This window comes from Maylandia zebra, linkage group LG16 (assembly GCF_041146795.1).
Source record: "Maylandia zebra isolate NMK-2024a linkage group LG16, Mzebra_GT3a, whole genome shotgun sequence".
Lineage (NCBI taxonomy): Eukaryota > Metazoa > Chordata > Actinopteri > Cichliformes > Cichlidae > Maylandia > Maylandia zebra.
The window spans coordinates 22,438,696-22,453,008 of record NC_135182.1 but is presented as its reverse complement, the minus strand read 5'-3'; the positions used below and the strand labels follow the sequence as shown (position 1 = coordinate 22,453,008).

The window sequence follows — 14,313 nt, the reverse complement described above, 5'->3', positions numbered from 1 at the left end:
CCCTGTGATCCACAGCCCAAATTACTGTATGATTCAGAGAAAATTAACAATAAAATTTACCCAATTTACTCAACTATACTTTTAATGTCCTCATCTTTGAGCTCAGATTACAGGAAAACTGAAAGAGGTGACGCAGATATTTCACTGGATTCTGACTCTGGGTGACCCCCACTCTGCATGCTGTGATCCACAGCCAAAATTACTGTACAGTTTTTGAGAAAATTGATAGTAAAATCTTCCCATTTTGCTTTACTGTACTCTACATATTGACATCTTTGATCTCCGATTACAGGAAAACTGTAAGAGGTGACGCAGATATTTCACTGGATTATGAATCTAGGCCATCTCCACTCTTCACCCTGTGATCCACAGCCAAAATTACTGTACGGATTTTGAGAAAATTGATAGTAAACTTTGCACAATTTACTCTACTGTACTCTATATATTCTCATCTTTGAGCTCAGATTACAGGAAAACTGTAAGAGGTGACGCAGATATCTCACTGGATTATGACTCTGGGTGACCCCCACTCTGCACCCTGTGATCCACAGCAAAAATTACTGTACAGTTTTTGAGAAAATTGATAGTAAAATCTTCCCATTTTGCTTTACTGTACTCTACATATTGACATCTTTGAGCTCCGATTACAGGAAAACTATAAGAGGTGACGCAGATATTTCACTGGATTATGAATCTAGGCCATCTCCACTCTTCACCCTGTGATCCACAGCCAAAATTACTGTACGGATTTTGAGAAAATTGATAGTAAACTTTGCACAATTTACTCTACTGTACTTTTAATATCCTCGTCTTTAACCTCAGATTACAGGAAAACTGTAAGAGGTGACGCAGATATCTCACTGGATTATGACTCTGGGTGACCCCCACTCTTCACCCTGTGATCCACAGAAAAAATTACTGTACGGTTTTTGAGAAAATTGATAGTAAACTTTGCACAATTTACTCTACTGTACTTTTAATATTCTCATCTTTGACCTCAGATTACAGGAAAACTGTAAGAGGTGACGCAGATATCTCACTGGATTATGACTCTGGGTGACCCCCACTCTGCACCCTGTGATCCACAGCCAAAATTACTGTACGGATTTCTGATAAAATTAAATCCTATTCCATTACCAAACAAAATGAGTTCATTGAAGTATTTGCTTAACTACAAGAAATGTCTTTCCACACACAATTTACATTTTTCAAAATGTCATTCACACACCACCTCAAGTATCAACTTCAGTTTTAGACATTATTTATTCAGTGCTTAATCACAACAATAGTCAACTTAAGGCACTTACATAATAAGTTAAACCTTACAATAATACATACAGAGAAAAACCCAACAATCATATGACCCCCTATGAGCAACAGTGGGAAGGAAAAACTCCCTTTTAACAGGAAGAAACCTCCGGCAGAACCAGGCTCAGGGAGGGGCGGGGCCATCTGCCTCAACCGGTCAGGGTGAGAAATTACATTTCTCAGATTACTGATTTCTCATATTACTACTACACAGTTTAGATACACTCAACAAAAATATAAACGCAACACCTTTGTTACTGCTCCCATTCCCCATGGGATGGACGTAGAGACCGAAAATTCATTCCAGATACACAATATAACCATCCCTCCCAAACAGTGGTCACAAATCAGTCCAAATGTGTGGTAGTGGGCACATCTGCTATATTGAGATAATCCATCCCACCTCACAGGTGTGCCACATCAGGATGCTGATCTGACATCATGAGTAGTGCACAGGTGTACCTCAGACTGCCCACAACAAAAGGCCACCCTGGAATGTGCAGTTTTTTGCGCTATTGGGGGTCTGGGGACCCAGAACCGGTCAGTATCTGGTGTGACCACCATTTGCCTCATGCAGTGCAACACATCGTCGCATGGAGTCTATCAGATTGTCAATTGTGGCCTGTGGAATGTTGCTCCGCTCCACTTCAATGGCTGTGCGAGGTTGTTGGAAATTCGTGGGAACTGGTACACGCTGTCGTATACGCCGGTCAAGCACATCCCGAACATGCTCAATGGGTGACATGTCCGGTGAGTATGCTGGCCATGCAAGAACTGGGACATTCTCAGCTGCCATCTGCCCTGAACAATGTGAACCATGATTCATCCGTGAAGCGCACACCTCTCCAACGTGCCAGACGCCATCGAATGTGAGCATTTGCCCACACAAGTCTGTTACGGCGACGAGCTGGAGTCAGGTCAAGACCCCGATGAGGACAACGGGCATGCAGTTGAGCGTCCCTGAGACGGTTTCTGACAGTTTGTGCAGAAATTGTTTGGTTGTGCAAACCAATTGTTCCAGCAGCTGTCTGGGTGGCTGGTCTCAGACGATCTTGGAGGTGAACCTGCTGGATGTGGAGGTCCTGGGCTGGTGTGGTTACACGAGGTCTGCGGTTGTGAGGCCGGTTGGATGTGCTGCCATATTCTCTGAAACGCCTGTGGAGACGGCTTATGGTTGAGAAATGAACATTCAATGCACGGGCGACAGATCTGGTTGACATTCCTGCTGTCAGCATGCCAATTGCACGCTCCCTCATTGCTTGTGGCATCTGTGGCATTTTGCTGTGAGACAAAACTGCACATTCCAGGGTGGCCTTTTGTTGTGGGCAGTCTGAGGTACACCTGTGCACTACTCATGATGTCAGATCAGCATCCTGATGTGGCACACCTGTGAGGTGGGATGGATTATCTCAATATGGCAGATGTGCCCACTACCACACATTTGGACTGATTTGTGACCACTGTTTGGGAGGGATGGTTATATTGTGTATCTGGAATGAATTTTCGGTCTCTACGTCCATCCCATGGGGAATGGGAGCAGTAACAAAGGTGTTGCGTTTATATTTTTGTTGAGTGTATCTAAACTGTGTAGTAGTAATATGAGAAATCAGTAATCTGAGAAATGTAATTTCTCACCCTGACCGGTTGAGGCAGATGGCCGCCCCTCCCTGAGCCTGGTTCTGCCGGAGGTTTCTTCCTGTTAAAAGGGAGTTTTTCCTTCCCACTGTTGCTCATAGGGGGTCATATGATTGTTGGGTTTTTCTCTGTATGTATTATTGTAAGGTTTAACTTATTATGTAAGTGCCTTAAGTTGACTATTGTTGTGATTAAGCACTGAATAAATAATGTCTAAAACTGAAGTTGATACTTGAGGTGGTGTGTGAATGACATTTTGAAAAATGTAAATTGTGTGTGGAAAGACATTTCTTGTAGTTAAGCAAATACTTCAATGAACTCATTTTGTTTGGTAATGGAATAGGATTTAATTTTATCAGAAATCCGTACAGTAATTTTGGCTGTGGATCACAGGGTGCAGAGTGGGGGTCACCCAGAGTCATAATCCAGTGAGATATCTGCGTCACCTCTTACAGTTTTCCTGTAATCTGAGGTCAAAGATGAGAATATTAAAAGTACAGTAGAGTAAATTGTGCAAAGTTTACTATCAATTTTCTCAAAACCGTACAGTAATTTTTTCTGTGGATCACAGGGTGAAGAGTGGCGACAGCCTAGAGTCATAATCCAGTGAGATATCTGCGTCACCTCTTACAGTTTTCCTGTAATCTGAGCTCAAAGATAAGAATATATAGAGTATAGTACAGTAAATTGTGCAAAGTTTACTATCAATTTTCTCAAAAACTGTACAGTAATTTTGGCTGTGGATGACAGTGTGTAGAGTGGCGACAGCCTAGATTCATAATCCAGTGAAATATCTGCGTCACCTCTTATGGTTTTCCTGTAATCTGAGCTCAAAAATGAGAATATATAGAGTATAGTACAGTAAATTGTGCAAAGTTTACTATCAATTTTCTCAAAATCCGTACAGTAATTTTTGCTGTGGATCACAGGGTGAAGAGTGGGGGTCACCCAGAGTCATAATCCAGTGAAATATCTGCGTCACCTCTTACAGTTTTCCTGTAATCTGAGGTTAAAGACGAGGATATTAAAAGTACAGTAGAGTAAATTGTGCAAATTTTACTATCAATTTTCTCAAAAATCGTACAGTAATTTTGGCTGTGGATCACAGGGTGAAGAGTGGCGACAGCCTAGAGTCAGAATCCAGTGAGATATCTGCGTCACCTCTTACAGTTTCCCTGTAATCTGAGCTCAAAGATGAGAATATATAGAGTACAGTAGAGTAAATTGTGCATATTTACTATGGATTTTCCCAAAAACCGTACAGTAATTTTGGCTGTGGATCACAGGGTGCAGAGTGGAGATGGCCTAGATTCATAATCCAGTGAAATATCTGCATCACCTCTTACAGTTTTTCTGTAATCTGAGCTTAAAAATGAGAATATATAGAGTATAGTACAGTAAATTGTGCAAAGTTTACTATCAATTTTCTCAAAAACTGTACAGTAATTTTGGCTGTGGATGACAGTGTGTAGAGTGGCGACAGCCTAGATTCATAATCCAGTGAAATATCTGCGTCACCTCTTATGGTTTTCCTGTAATCGGAGCTCAAAGATGTCAATGTATAAAGTACAGTAAAGCAAAATGGGAAGATTTTGCTATGAATTTTCTCAAAATCCATACAGTAATTTTTGCTGTGGATCACAGGGTGCAGAGTGGGGGTCCCCCAGAGTCAGAATCCAGTGAAATATCTGCGTCACCTCTTTCAGTTTTCCTGTAATCAGAGCTCAAAGATGTCAATATGTGGAGTACAGTAAAGCATAATGGGAAGATTTTGCTATGAATTTTCTCAAAATCCATACAGTAATTTTGGCTGTGGATCACAGGGTGAAGAGTGGCGACAGCCTAGAGTCAGAATCCAGTGAAATATCTGCGTCACCTCTTACAGTTTTCCTGTAATCTGAGGTCAAAGATGAGGACATTAAAAGTATAGTTGAGTAAATTGGGTAAATTTTATTGTTAATTTTCTCTGAATCATACAGTAATTTGGGCTGTGGATCACAGGGGGGAAAGTGGAGATACATTAAAAATGGGAGTGGATTGTGGAGTAAAATAGTGTCAGGACACAAAACACTGCGTTTCTAAGCCGGTCTTCACCCATACCGTAATATACGTAAGAGTAGTGCAACCACATTTTCGGTGCGGCTGGCGGGGCGGCTAGCTTGACTGCGACTTCGTAAGTGAGGGCTCACTTGACCGCAGTCAGAGATGGGAGGTAACGAAGTAGATTTTTCAGGTATCTGTACTTTACTTGAGCATTACCGACAAGTCTTTACTTTTACTCCCTACATTTTTAAACACATATCTGTACTTTCTACTCCTTACCTTTTAAAGCCGAGTTGTTAGTTTAAGTTCAACAGTATCATTCGTAGGGCAGTTAAAGGAGGCCGGAAGGAGTGCAGGTGTCCAAGTTGTGTTTGTGCTACTAGCATCTAGCTAGCTCTACAGAAGATTGGGGACGCATGAGGGGAGTTTTAAATTAGGAGATACTGTAATTTCAAATGTAACGTTTCTGTCTGCTCAAGAAACACCAGCAAACTGTTTGTGTGCAGTTTCTCGCACATTGTGTTGCTAGCTAAAATTCCAGCTGCTGTATTTCCCAGGGCCAGAAAGAAAAGAGCTGGAGAGGAAGAGAGGGGTTGTATTTAATGGTAAGGGCTACTCAGTCAAACGTGAATTAAATCTGCAGATTAAAATTTTAAATATTTTTACAGACTTTTTTCAATTTTCATATATTTGATTTGTATATCATGTGTTTTGATAAATTATGTATGTTTATTTTGTCAAAAGTCCTGCAAAACAAACTATACTAACTTTATTATTCAGTGTTGCATGAAAACATTGGGTAGTTTTTTTTTCCAAAAAAAAAAAAAAAAAAATCAGGTTAGTTTGCAATACTGTGGTGAATTCAGAGTAAAGCTCTGTGTTGGATTGATACACAGTGGCTGTGGTGCTGAAGGTCGGATTTTAGTTACATCAAGTGTAGCAGAGATAAATTTGCATTTACGCTGATGATGCTTCCATTAATTAACTGAATTGCAACTTTATACCAACTGTGTATTATCTAGCATAAAGATAGTATAAACAATATAGTGTCAGTGTAGGGGATAGATATCAGTCAAGATGGCTCATGAAACTGCTTACATATTGTTGAAATTAGCTTTGTAAATCCACAACGAGCAGCAGGTCAGTTGATCACAGCATGTACACTAAGAAAACCTGTTGAAGCTCACATTAGAAATTACTGTGAGTTGTGATTCTTTTCCCTATGCTGAGGCATCCAACTGTAGCCCCTGACTGTACAAACTTTCCTGTTTAGTTGTGGAGGCAGAGTCACCCTTTACAACACAGGCAACAAAAAATAGCTGTTTTTAAAAATAAAAAAACCTCTTTCACCATATGAGTCCTACATAACAGATCGAAGCTTTCATGAGAATTAGAATTTAGATTGAAATAATATTTTCCTTTCCATGTACTAATATTGTTTTATATTATATTACTATAGCACAAGTTCAGTTACTTTTTTACAAAAAGTTATTAGAACTGTCCTTCAAAGAGCTACTTTTTACTTTCCTACTGTTAGTACATTTCAGAGCCTGTACTTTTTTTTTTTTGTACTTAAGTAAATAAGTTGCTTCAATAGTTCAGTATTTAATTGAGTATTTTTAAACACAGGTATCTGTAGTTCTAATTAAGTAAAAAAAAAAGTCTGTACTCTTGCCACCGTTGCTGGAAAGTAGTAGTAGAAGTAAATTCAAGGACAGCTAGCAAAAGTCCCTCATTTTTATTTTTATTTTTCACTCTCCACAAGTAAAATTTTTGGACAGTTTAAACCAAACAGCAGGCCAGATATTTGTAAAATGACTCCAAATTGCTCCAAAAGGCACCACAAGCACGATGGCAGTGAAGAGGTCCATTTCACCATTTAACAGAGGGCTAGCAGACTCTAGAACAGCTATAACTAATTCCAGTTAACAGATGGAGTTAAAGTTCACCCAGCTATCCACACGTGTCAGAACCATTCTTTGAAGAGGTGGTGCACACGCTTTTTAATCCTGTGAAGTTGCATATCTAAGTGGCCCTTAGAAACTTGTAAGAATTAAGTGGATCTTTCAAGAAAAGCACTAATGACTGACTCATTATTTAACAGTTTTTCAGTGAATCATTTCTGAAGAATAATTTTAGCCACTTCTCAGAAATCACATTCACTTTCATTACTTTCCCAATTATGTTGTGCTGGCATTGTAACTTTTGGCTGGACTCCATTTTATGAAAAATTAATGTTTTAAATGAAAGAAGTACCACATCTTTAAACTGCCTTAGAGTTGATGGAAGGTTTAGGCGTGTTGGTGAGGTATACAAACTTTTACATTAGAGACCAGAATTTGGAAACCGATAGTCTGTGGTCAAATCCACATTGATGTAGTTAACAAAACGATTGTGGTTTCGAGTAAGTCTAAATAAAAGCTTCTTTCAACTCACAGGGTAACAAACCAAGCTAGGATATTTTGTTTGCTTTAACCAGTGCTGTCAGTACCCAAACAAAGTCATACAAAAAGTAAATGATTTACTGTTAGCCCTGTGATAGACTGGTAACCTGTCCAGGATGTACCCACATGTGTTTTTGTGTGTCTCTGCATGTGCATAAGCTGCTAGAATATTCCAAAATGACCAGGTCATTACAGTAAAACATTAAATGATGGTGTTCAAAAGAAGCATTAACATGAATGGATGATTATGTGTGGACCTGTCTTCTTTAATAACCACATTAAAATAGAAATAATTCGCATTCTAGCTCATTAACATTACCTGTCCACACTTTAATTTGAATTTCTTTAATATTCTGGTCAAACTCCAATGGCTAATTGGACTGCTTTAAGTTGAACTTAATTTAACAGTCTGCTAGCTTATCTTAAGTAGGCCTTTAGGCATTTTTAGTCATTTTTTTACAAGCAGAATGTGAGACTAATTTACATTTACTTACGAAACAAAATGAGTTCTTTGTGTTAGTTTCTATTTCTGTCCTCTTTGCTTTCCATCTATCCAATGTTGCTGCTCTGTCTCAGTGAGAAGGACTAATGTCAAGGTGACTTTGGGGAGAAAAGTACAAAATGAAACTCACAAAACGTTCAATATTTGCAAGATGACACATTTTATATAGCTTCTGCAGCTGCATTTAATTTAGAGTTATTAGACCTAATGGTATGAGTGAAGGCTTTTTTTTTTTTGTCAATTTTTAATTATTGATACTGATTATTGAGGTAATGACTGCTTTATTAGTTGAGTTAATTACATGTGTTGTGGCTGAAATACAGCCCAAACCAAAATGAAGCCCTACAGTAATTTTAGTTATAAAATAATCTTGTATCCAATAGCTGCGATGTTATACTAAATGTAGAACAGTTTAGACAGCGGTTTATGTAAGCAGCAGGCTGTTTAATAGTTTCAAATATACCATCTGGTTTTATTTTTATTATTATTAGTAGTAATAGTAGTATTTTGTTATTATTATTGTTATTATTATTATTATTATTTGGCCAGCATGAAGTGAAATTGGTGTTAAATTACCCTTAACCTGTCCCATAATAATTTAATATAGAACGCTTGATGAATGATATATTTTGAACAATGTAAAGAAACATTTAAGGTAGGTTGTTTGTAAAACTACAACTTTCCTGATTAACTGAGTCTTTAACAAACTTTAATTGTAGGTAAAGATGGACAGGCTTTTAAGATCATACATTTCTGTTTATACTTATTCCTGCAGCATCCGTCCATCCATTCTTGGCAGGGGAGTCTGAGCCTATTAACCACCAATTAAGGCCGTACCCATGATAACCTCTGGTAAGAAAAATTCTATTTTCTTTATGAGCTGTAGTGACTCTTGAAATTGACACTGACCAGAAGCAGAGAATGTTTGCTTTCAAAGTAAAAGTTTCACCTTTACTTTGAAGGTGGACATTCTCCTTTTCTTTTGTGTTTTCAGTACTGCTTGGTAAGTTTTGTGTCAGTTTGCAGGAAGTCAGTGTCATTTATACAAGCTACTGGTGACCGCAGCAACAGGCTAGTGACCAAACCAACTGCAGTTTTATCAGCTTGTGTATACAATGAGATTTTCGGTACAGCACCATATACCTCTTTGCAAGCAATGGCTAGTGAGTGCCGTCATTCTTGTTACTGATCATTCTCTAGGCCTGTGAATGGGACTTTAGTACTCACTGTCAGAGCAACTGCAAGTAATTGTTGTACAAATCTTTCCTTTGTTATCCATGGTAGCTTGATGGTTACAGATTGGGTCTCTGAGCCTATTTTTTGTTTACATTGAGTAAAGCACTACAGTGATCCTTGACCAACTTCAAAAAATTGCTGATTGGCTTTCTCACATTTCTGTGAGGCGCTTTGACATTTGTAGTGCATTAGGGTTTGAATTAGGGCAGGGAAATATGGCCAAAAATATTTATCACGATATATACTTGAACGTTTGCGATAACGATATAATTGACGCAAGACAAAATACTTTACAACTCCACAATTTTATTAGTGCAAAAGAACCCCATCAATGTATTTTCACTTAAACAGGTATATAAAAAAATTAACAGTGCAAATGCAAATTCCTTGCTGACAGTTTAACCCAAAGGTATTTCCAGTGGAATTTGGATATGTCAGCCAATTTCCACTGGAAATACCTTTTGGTTAAACTTTGGTCATCCGTTTCATTCAACGATCCGCTTTCGCCCTCCTCATTCTCCGTCGCCGCCATGCTTTTTCCGCCATGTGCGTATGAAAACAAAGGCACTGCGCATGCGTGTTTACCCATATTCTATCGCGATATTTCATTTTCTTATCATTGCCTAACATTATACTGGTATTACCGTGAACGGTATGATATGGCCCAGCCCTAGTTTGAATTATAAGTTGGCGATTCCAAAACATTAGCTCTGACCATTCTTTGATAGAACGATTTGTTATTATGCAGATTTCTGACATTTTCCTTCAAAGTTTCTTAGTTTAATCACAATTTACTGTTAGTCAATAACTGCGAGCTGTTCTGGCCCATGTGGATACAGGAGAACAGGCTCTCACCACCATGTTTTTCAAATGCAAAAAGATTTTTATTGCTGGAAAACAATCTCCTGTATCTCATATTTCTACATATGTGTATTTACCCTGGGTTCATTTGTCTTCCTAGATTATTATTATCTTTGTACCTATAATGTATGATAAAGGTGAATGTGATAGATTCAGAAGAAGATTCATAATGTATTAAAAAAATAATAAGTACTAAGAATACTGTAGGCTCTACTACTATTGTGATGAATATGCCTGAATGGAATTTAAACATTTAAGCTTTTAAAACAAAAGAAAACAAAACCCCACAACTCCTAAATGGTATCTGCAAGCTGCCAGAATATGTTGGCTAGATATGCACTGTTAATGAAAAATGTACTCTTTAAAATTGCATTTATAGTGCAGCTGCCTTGTACTAGCATGGGCGAAGTCTCGGTTTTGTCCACTAGATGTCAGGAAGCGCCCAGATTTCAGAATGAACTTCCCAGCATCCTACTCTCAGAGCACTATTACACCTAAACTTCAGCGTAAACAACTGCTTTCTACCTCAAAATAAACTGTTAAATCTCATCATAGTTCAATTAAAATGTCCACAGGTACTTTTTTAAATTCAAGTTTCACTGCACATAAACACAAAACATTATGTGAAGAAAAAAAAATACACAAACACAGATTTATTTTTATTTATAAAAAAAAATGACAAAAGTAGTCCTCAGTCAAAATCAAATCCTCTTGTTTTGGACTCTTGAAAGACTCACACAATATCCACCTAAAGAGGGAGACATTACATTATAAATCAACATACTGGCTCTGTGTCTTAGTTCACATCTCTGTATATATCATGAAAAGCATGAACTTTTTGAACCAATTCAGTCTTACTAAAATAAAAAGACTCCTAATATTGGTTTTATCTATAGAACACTCGACTTTAGCCTTTTGAAGCAGCTTTAAATTTTCCTTTGCATTTTCTTTTCTTGTCAGTGTTTCGCCATACGCAGTATATACCAAGAGTCATGTGTGAATATAGTCAGAAGATGGCAATGGTGTCAGGTTATTGCTTGGCACTCGGTGTTGGTGGGCTGGACAGGCATCTGCTCCGCACTGAGAAGGGCTCCTTTCTGCCTGCTGGAGATCTTGTACTGGCTGCTTGAGTCAGCCCTAAGCCGCTCTCCCCACGCAGAGCTCCCTTCACCAGCGTTCACCTAAATCTGTCACACAGATTTGACACTGCGTCACTTGGAGCGCACTCTGAAATGACATGTATATAATGTGGAATATTGTGCACATTTACAGCCTGAACTTCCCTTAGAGCAACGGTTTTCTTGTTTGCTTTTTTCCCCTTCCCAAAGCCCTCGTTTTTTTGTTTTTTCTCGTATAAATATTTTAACATTTTTTAAATAGTAAAAGAGTTTGTGATTTCTTTAACCTTCAGGCCTGGTCAGTGTTTAAAGTTTGGGAAATTATGAAATTATTATTTAACTGATATTTGCTTTGGTTATGGTTATAAAAACCCCCATTTAAATTTAAAAGAAATTGTTTTACATTAGGAAGTGTGGTGGATTTAAAGCTCTGTTCATTTGTAGTCAGTGGACACTTTTACCAGTTGTCTTCAAATGTTACTGTGAAACATTTGAAATGCACAGGCCATTAACCTAACAACACAAATCAGCTCACATCACACTCTTAGGCATTGATATGAAAAAAATATTATTAATTATTAAACTGAAATATTAATGGAACAAAATAATAGAAAAGGAAAAAAATGTTCATATTCAGTGTTTGTGTTACATCTGCTTCCTTTTAAGTGCACATGTGTAGAATGTGTGTTTTCTATTTAATTACAGTCTTTGTTAAAATAATATATATATATCTTTTTTTCTAATGACATCAGTTTCCCATCAACAATGTGTATTTACACACTAATCCCCAATGGCATTTTCAAACTTTTGCAGCAGTCTTATCCTAATGTATTTTCTATACAAACAAAGCACTGTGGTTATTCTGTCGTATATATCTTACTCAGAAAGCTCATGCCTGGAGAAAGTTCTGTATTAGGAACAAAGAGAAGACAGAGTGAGTGCTCATCACCCTGGGTTCGTCTCTTCTCTTTATATGGCTTTCGGGCTGCTGCTTTTTTCTGGAGTATTCTGGTAGCGACTGGCCTTGGTGGCCAGTAAGAAGGATTTTCTCTCCCCAGCTTCTGCGGCTTTGTCGGTTTGCACTGCACAAAGTGTCTCAAAACTGGGTTGTGGTTTAGGGCTCTCAAGACATAAAGGTTTAAAAATAAGTAATGGACTATTTCAGAATGTACTGTGTATTTAAAATGTTGTTTTTCTAGAGATGTCTGAGCTAAATGTATGGATTGCAGGTTTTAAGTGTGATGTTTGCATCTCTAGCAGCAGACCTAGGAGGATCCTTAGGATTCCCTTATGTTGTTAGAAATAAAGACTCATGGCTATTTGAGAATCTCCAGCCTTTTGAAAAGAAAATAGAGGTTATAAATCTGCTAAACATGTTTCTCTTCCTAGTGTATTTTATTTATTTATTAATTTGTTTTTGCGGAATTTTAAATTTAACTTAGCCAACTCTGGGATAATATCAAGCTGCATTTTGCTTGTTTTTGCACTGACGACTTAACGACTTGAGACGTTGTTTGGACATGACATATGCAGGTACGCAAATGGAATCAAATGCTTTTTAAATGCATTTTTCAAAACTTGGATTTCAAAGTTTTGAAACGCTTTCTCGAGTCAAAGGAAGACTAAACAAACTTTTTGGCCTATAAATAATAATGCAGGGGATGCTTATTTTCTCACACAGGTGTTTAGAGATCCTCTCTCTGATAAATCATGATTTGTAAACTTTACCATAGACAGCAGTGACAGGTTTCCTTTGATAATGTAGAAAAATGGGGAAAGAGAAGGCTGGGCTTAAGTAGAGCTGTGATTTAGAGCAGAGAGATGCAGCATCTCTCCTTTCCAGTGGAGGCCCTCCTGGGTTTGATTTAATTCTCTCCTTGCACTATTAAAAAGGCCTTCCACTCTCTTCACTGCATGCACCTTGCTGTCATAACTGGCACAAAATCATTAATCAATGCCGCTTGTAGGCAGTGCAACTAAGGCCTTTCACAGTGTATATTTTTCCATTATTGATTGTGTGTGTAATGCATGAAGAAGTACAAAGATGGGTGTCCTCCTGTGTTGGAATGACCATATTAGGCCAGGAGATGAGGGAACCTTTTTCTACATCAACTACAAATTCATAAAGCAATCATCATTCCAGCTGGGAAGAAAACTTCTTGTTCTCAAAATGTTTTTTTCTTCTTCTTCGTGTTGTTTTTATGGACTGAACTTAACAATGATCCTGTGCTGGAAGTATGACGAGTAGTTATTTGGTGCAATAAAACTGAAAGGCTGTGAATGTCAGTGTCCCCCTTTGTTGTTTAATTTATTTTCTTTTCAAAGTGAAGGGAGGTGTCCTTGCTGTGAGAGTTAGTCATTGATGTGGCTATAGTTAGTCCGTGCCCTGCTGCGACTGTCTGTTGGAGATGCTACTTCCTCTTTCCTGCTCGTTCATAGCTTCCTTTGCCCGGGATGATCTCTTTGCTTCGTGCGTTTGGCTGCATTTTGTACGGGGTTTAGTAAACTTGATCAAGAACAAAAGATGTAAGAGTGAAGCGAGTTGAGTCTCTTTGCTCTGGGGTAAAGCAAAGTCAGGTAACCTTCACAACAAAGCAAAGCACTCTTGAGATTCACATACTGTTAGGAGGTTTTAGCTGTCTATGTGTGTGTTCTATTATGTGTCTTTTATTGCTGAATAAAGCATGTTTACTCTCAAAATCACTGTAAACTGTACTTGGATTACATGCTGCATTTTAATTTTTGCTTATGATCATTTTTGTCATACCCCATGGGATTAAAGGTACACAAACACACAAAAGGACTGTAGCGCGAGTAAAATCAATGTCCTGATATTGTTTTTGTCATGCATGGAATTTCTCTGATCAGAAATAATTTTCTCTGTGTAGATACCAGCAAAGGGGTGTCACTCCACCTATGGTGCCACTGCTTCTCTAATCCAACACTAAGGTACTAAAACACAGCCTGAGTAAATAAAAAGAAAACATAATGGAAGAAACGTACAACAACGTGGTTTGAAAAACATACATAATATTTTACTAATGCAAAAACTTTCCTTACACAGTCCACATAACAACAAAACGTATCTTTTGCTTAGTCAATCAGTTACATCTTAAATAGGAAGAAAATGTCCCAGGAACTCAAATAATTCAAGTTAGTAGGATTT

General features: G+C 38.0%; 1 protein-coding gene across 16 annotated transcripts in view; it reads left to right on the top strand.

Moving 5' to 3' along the window:
- The window catches only part of LOC143412997 (uncharacterized), a 106,692-nt gene that overhangs the window by 1,019 nt on the left and 91,360 nt on the right, over positions 1-14,313 (top strand). For 2 of the 16 annotated variants that reach the window (XR_013093549.1, XR_013093551.1), the window contains exons 1-4: positions 5,068-5,176; positions 5,544-5,591; positions 8,708-8,784; positions 14,036-14,096. Coding sequence is in view for 4 of the 16 variants with exons in the window: in XM_076875068.1 (XP_076731183.1) it covers positions 8,772-8,784; positions 14,036-14,096 (74 nt within the window). In the remaining 12 variants the exon portion in view is untranslated. Of the gene's footprint in view, positions 1-5,047; positions 5,177-5,543; positions 5,592-8,707; positions 8,785-14,035; positions 14,097-14,313 lie in introns of those variants that run through there. The other 14 variants (XM_076875068.1, XM_076875063.1, XM_076875069.1 and 11 more) reach the window with 11 other exon arrangements.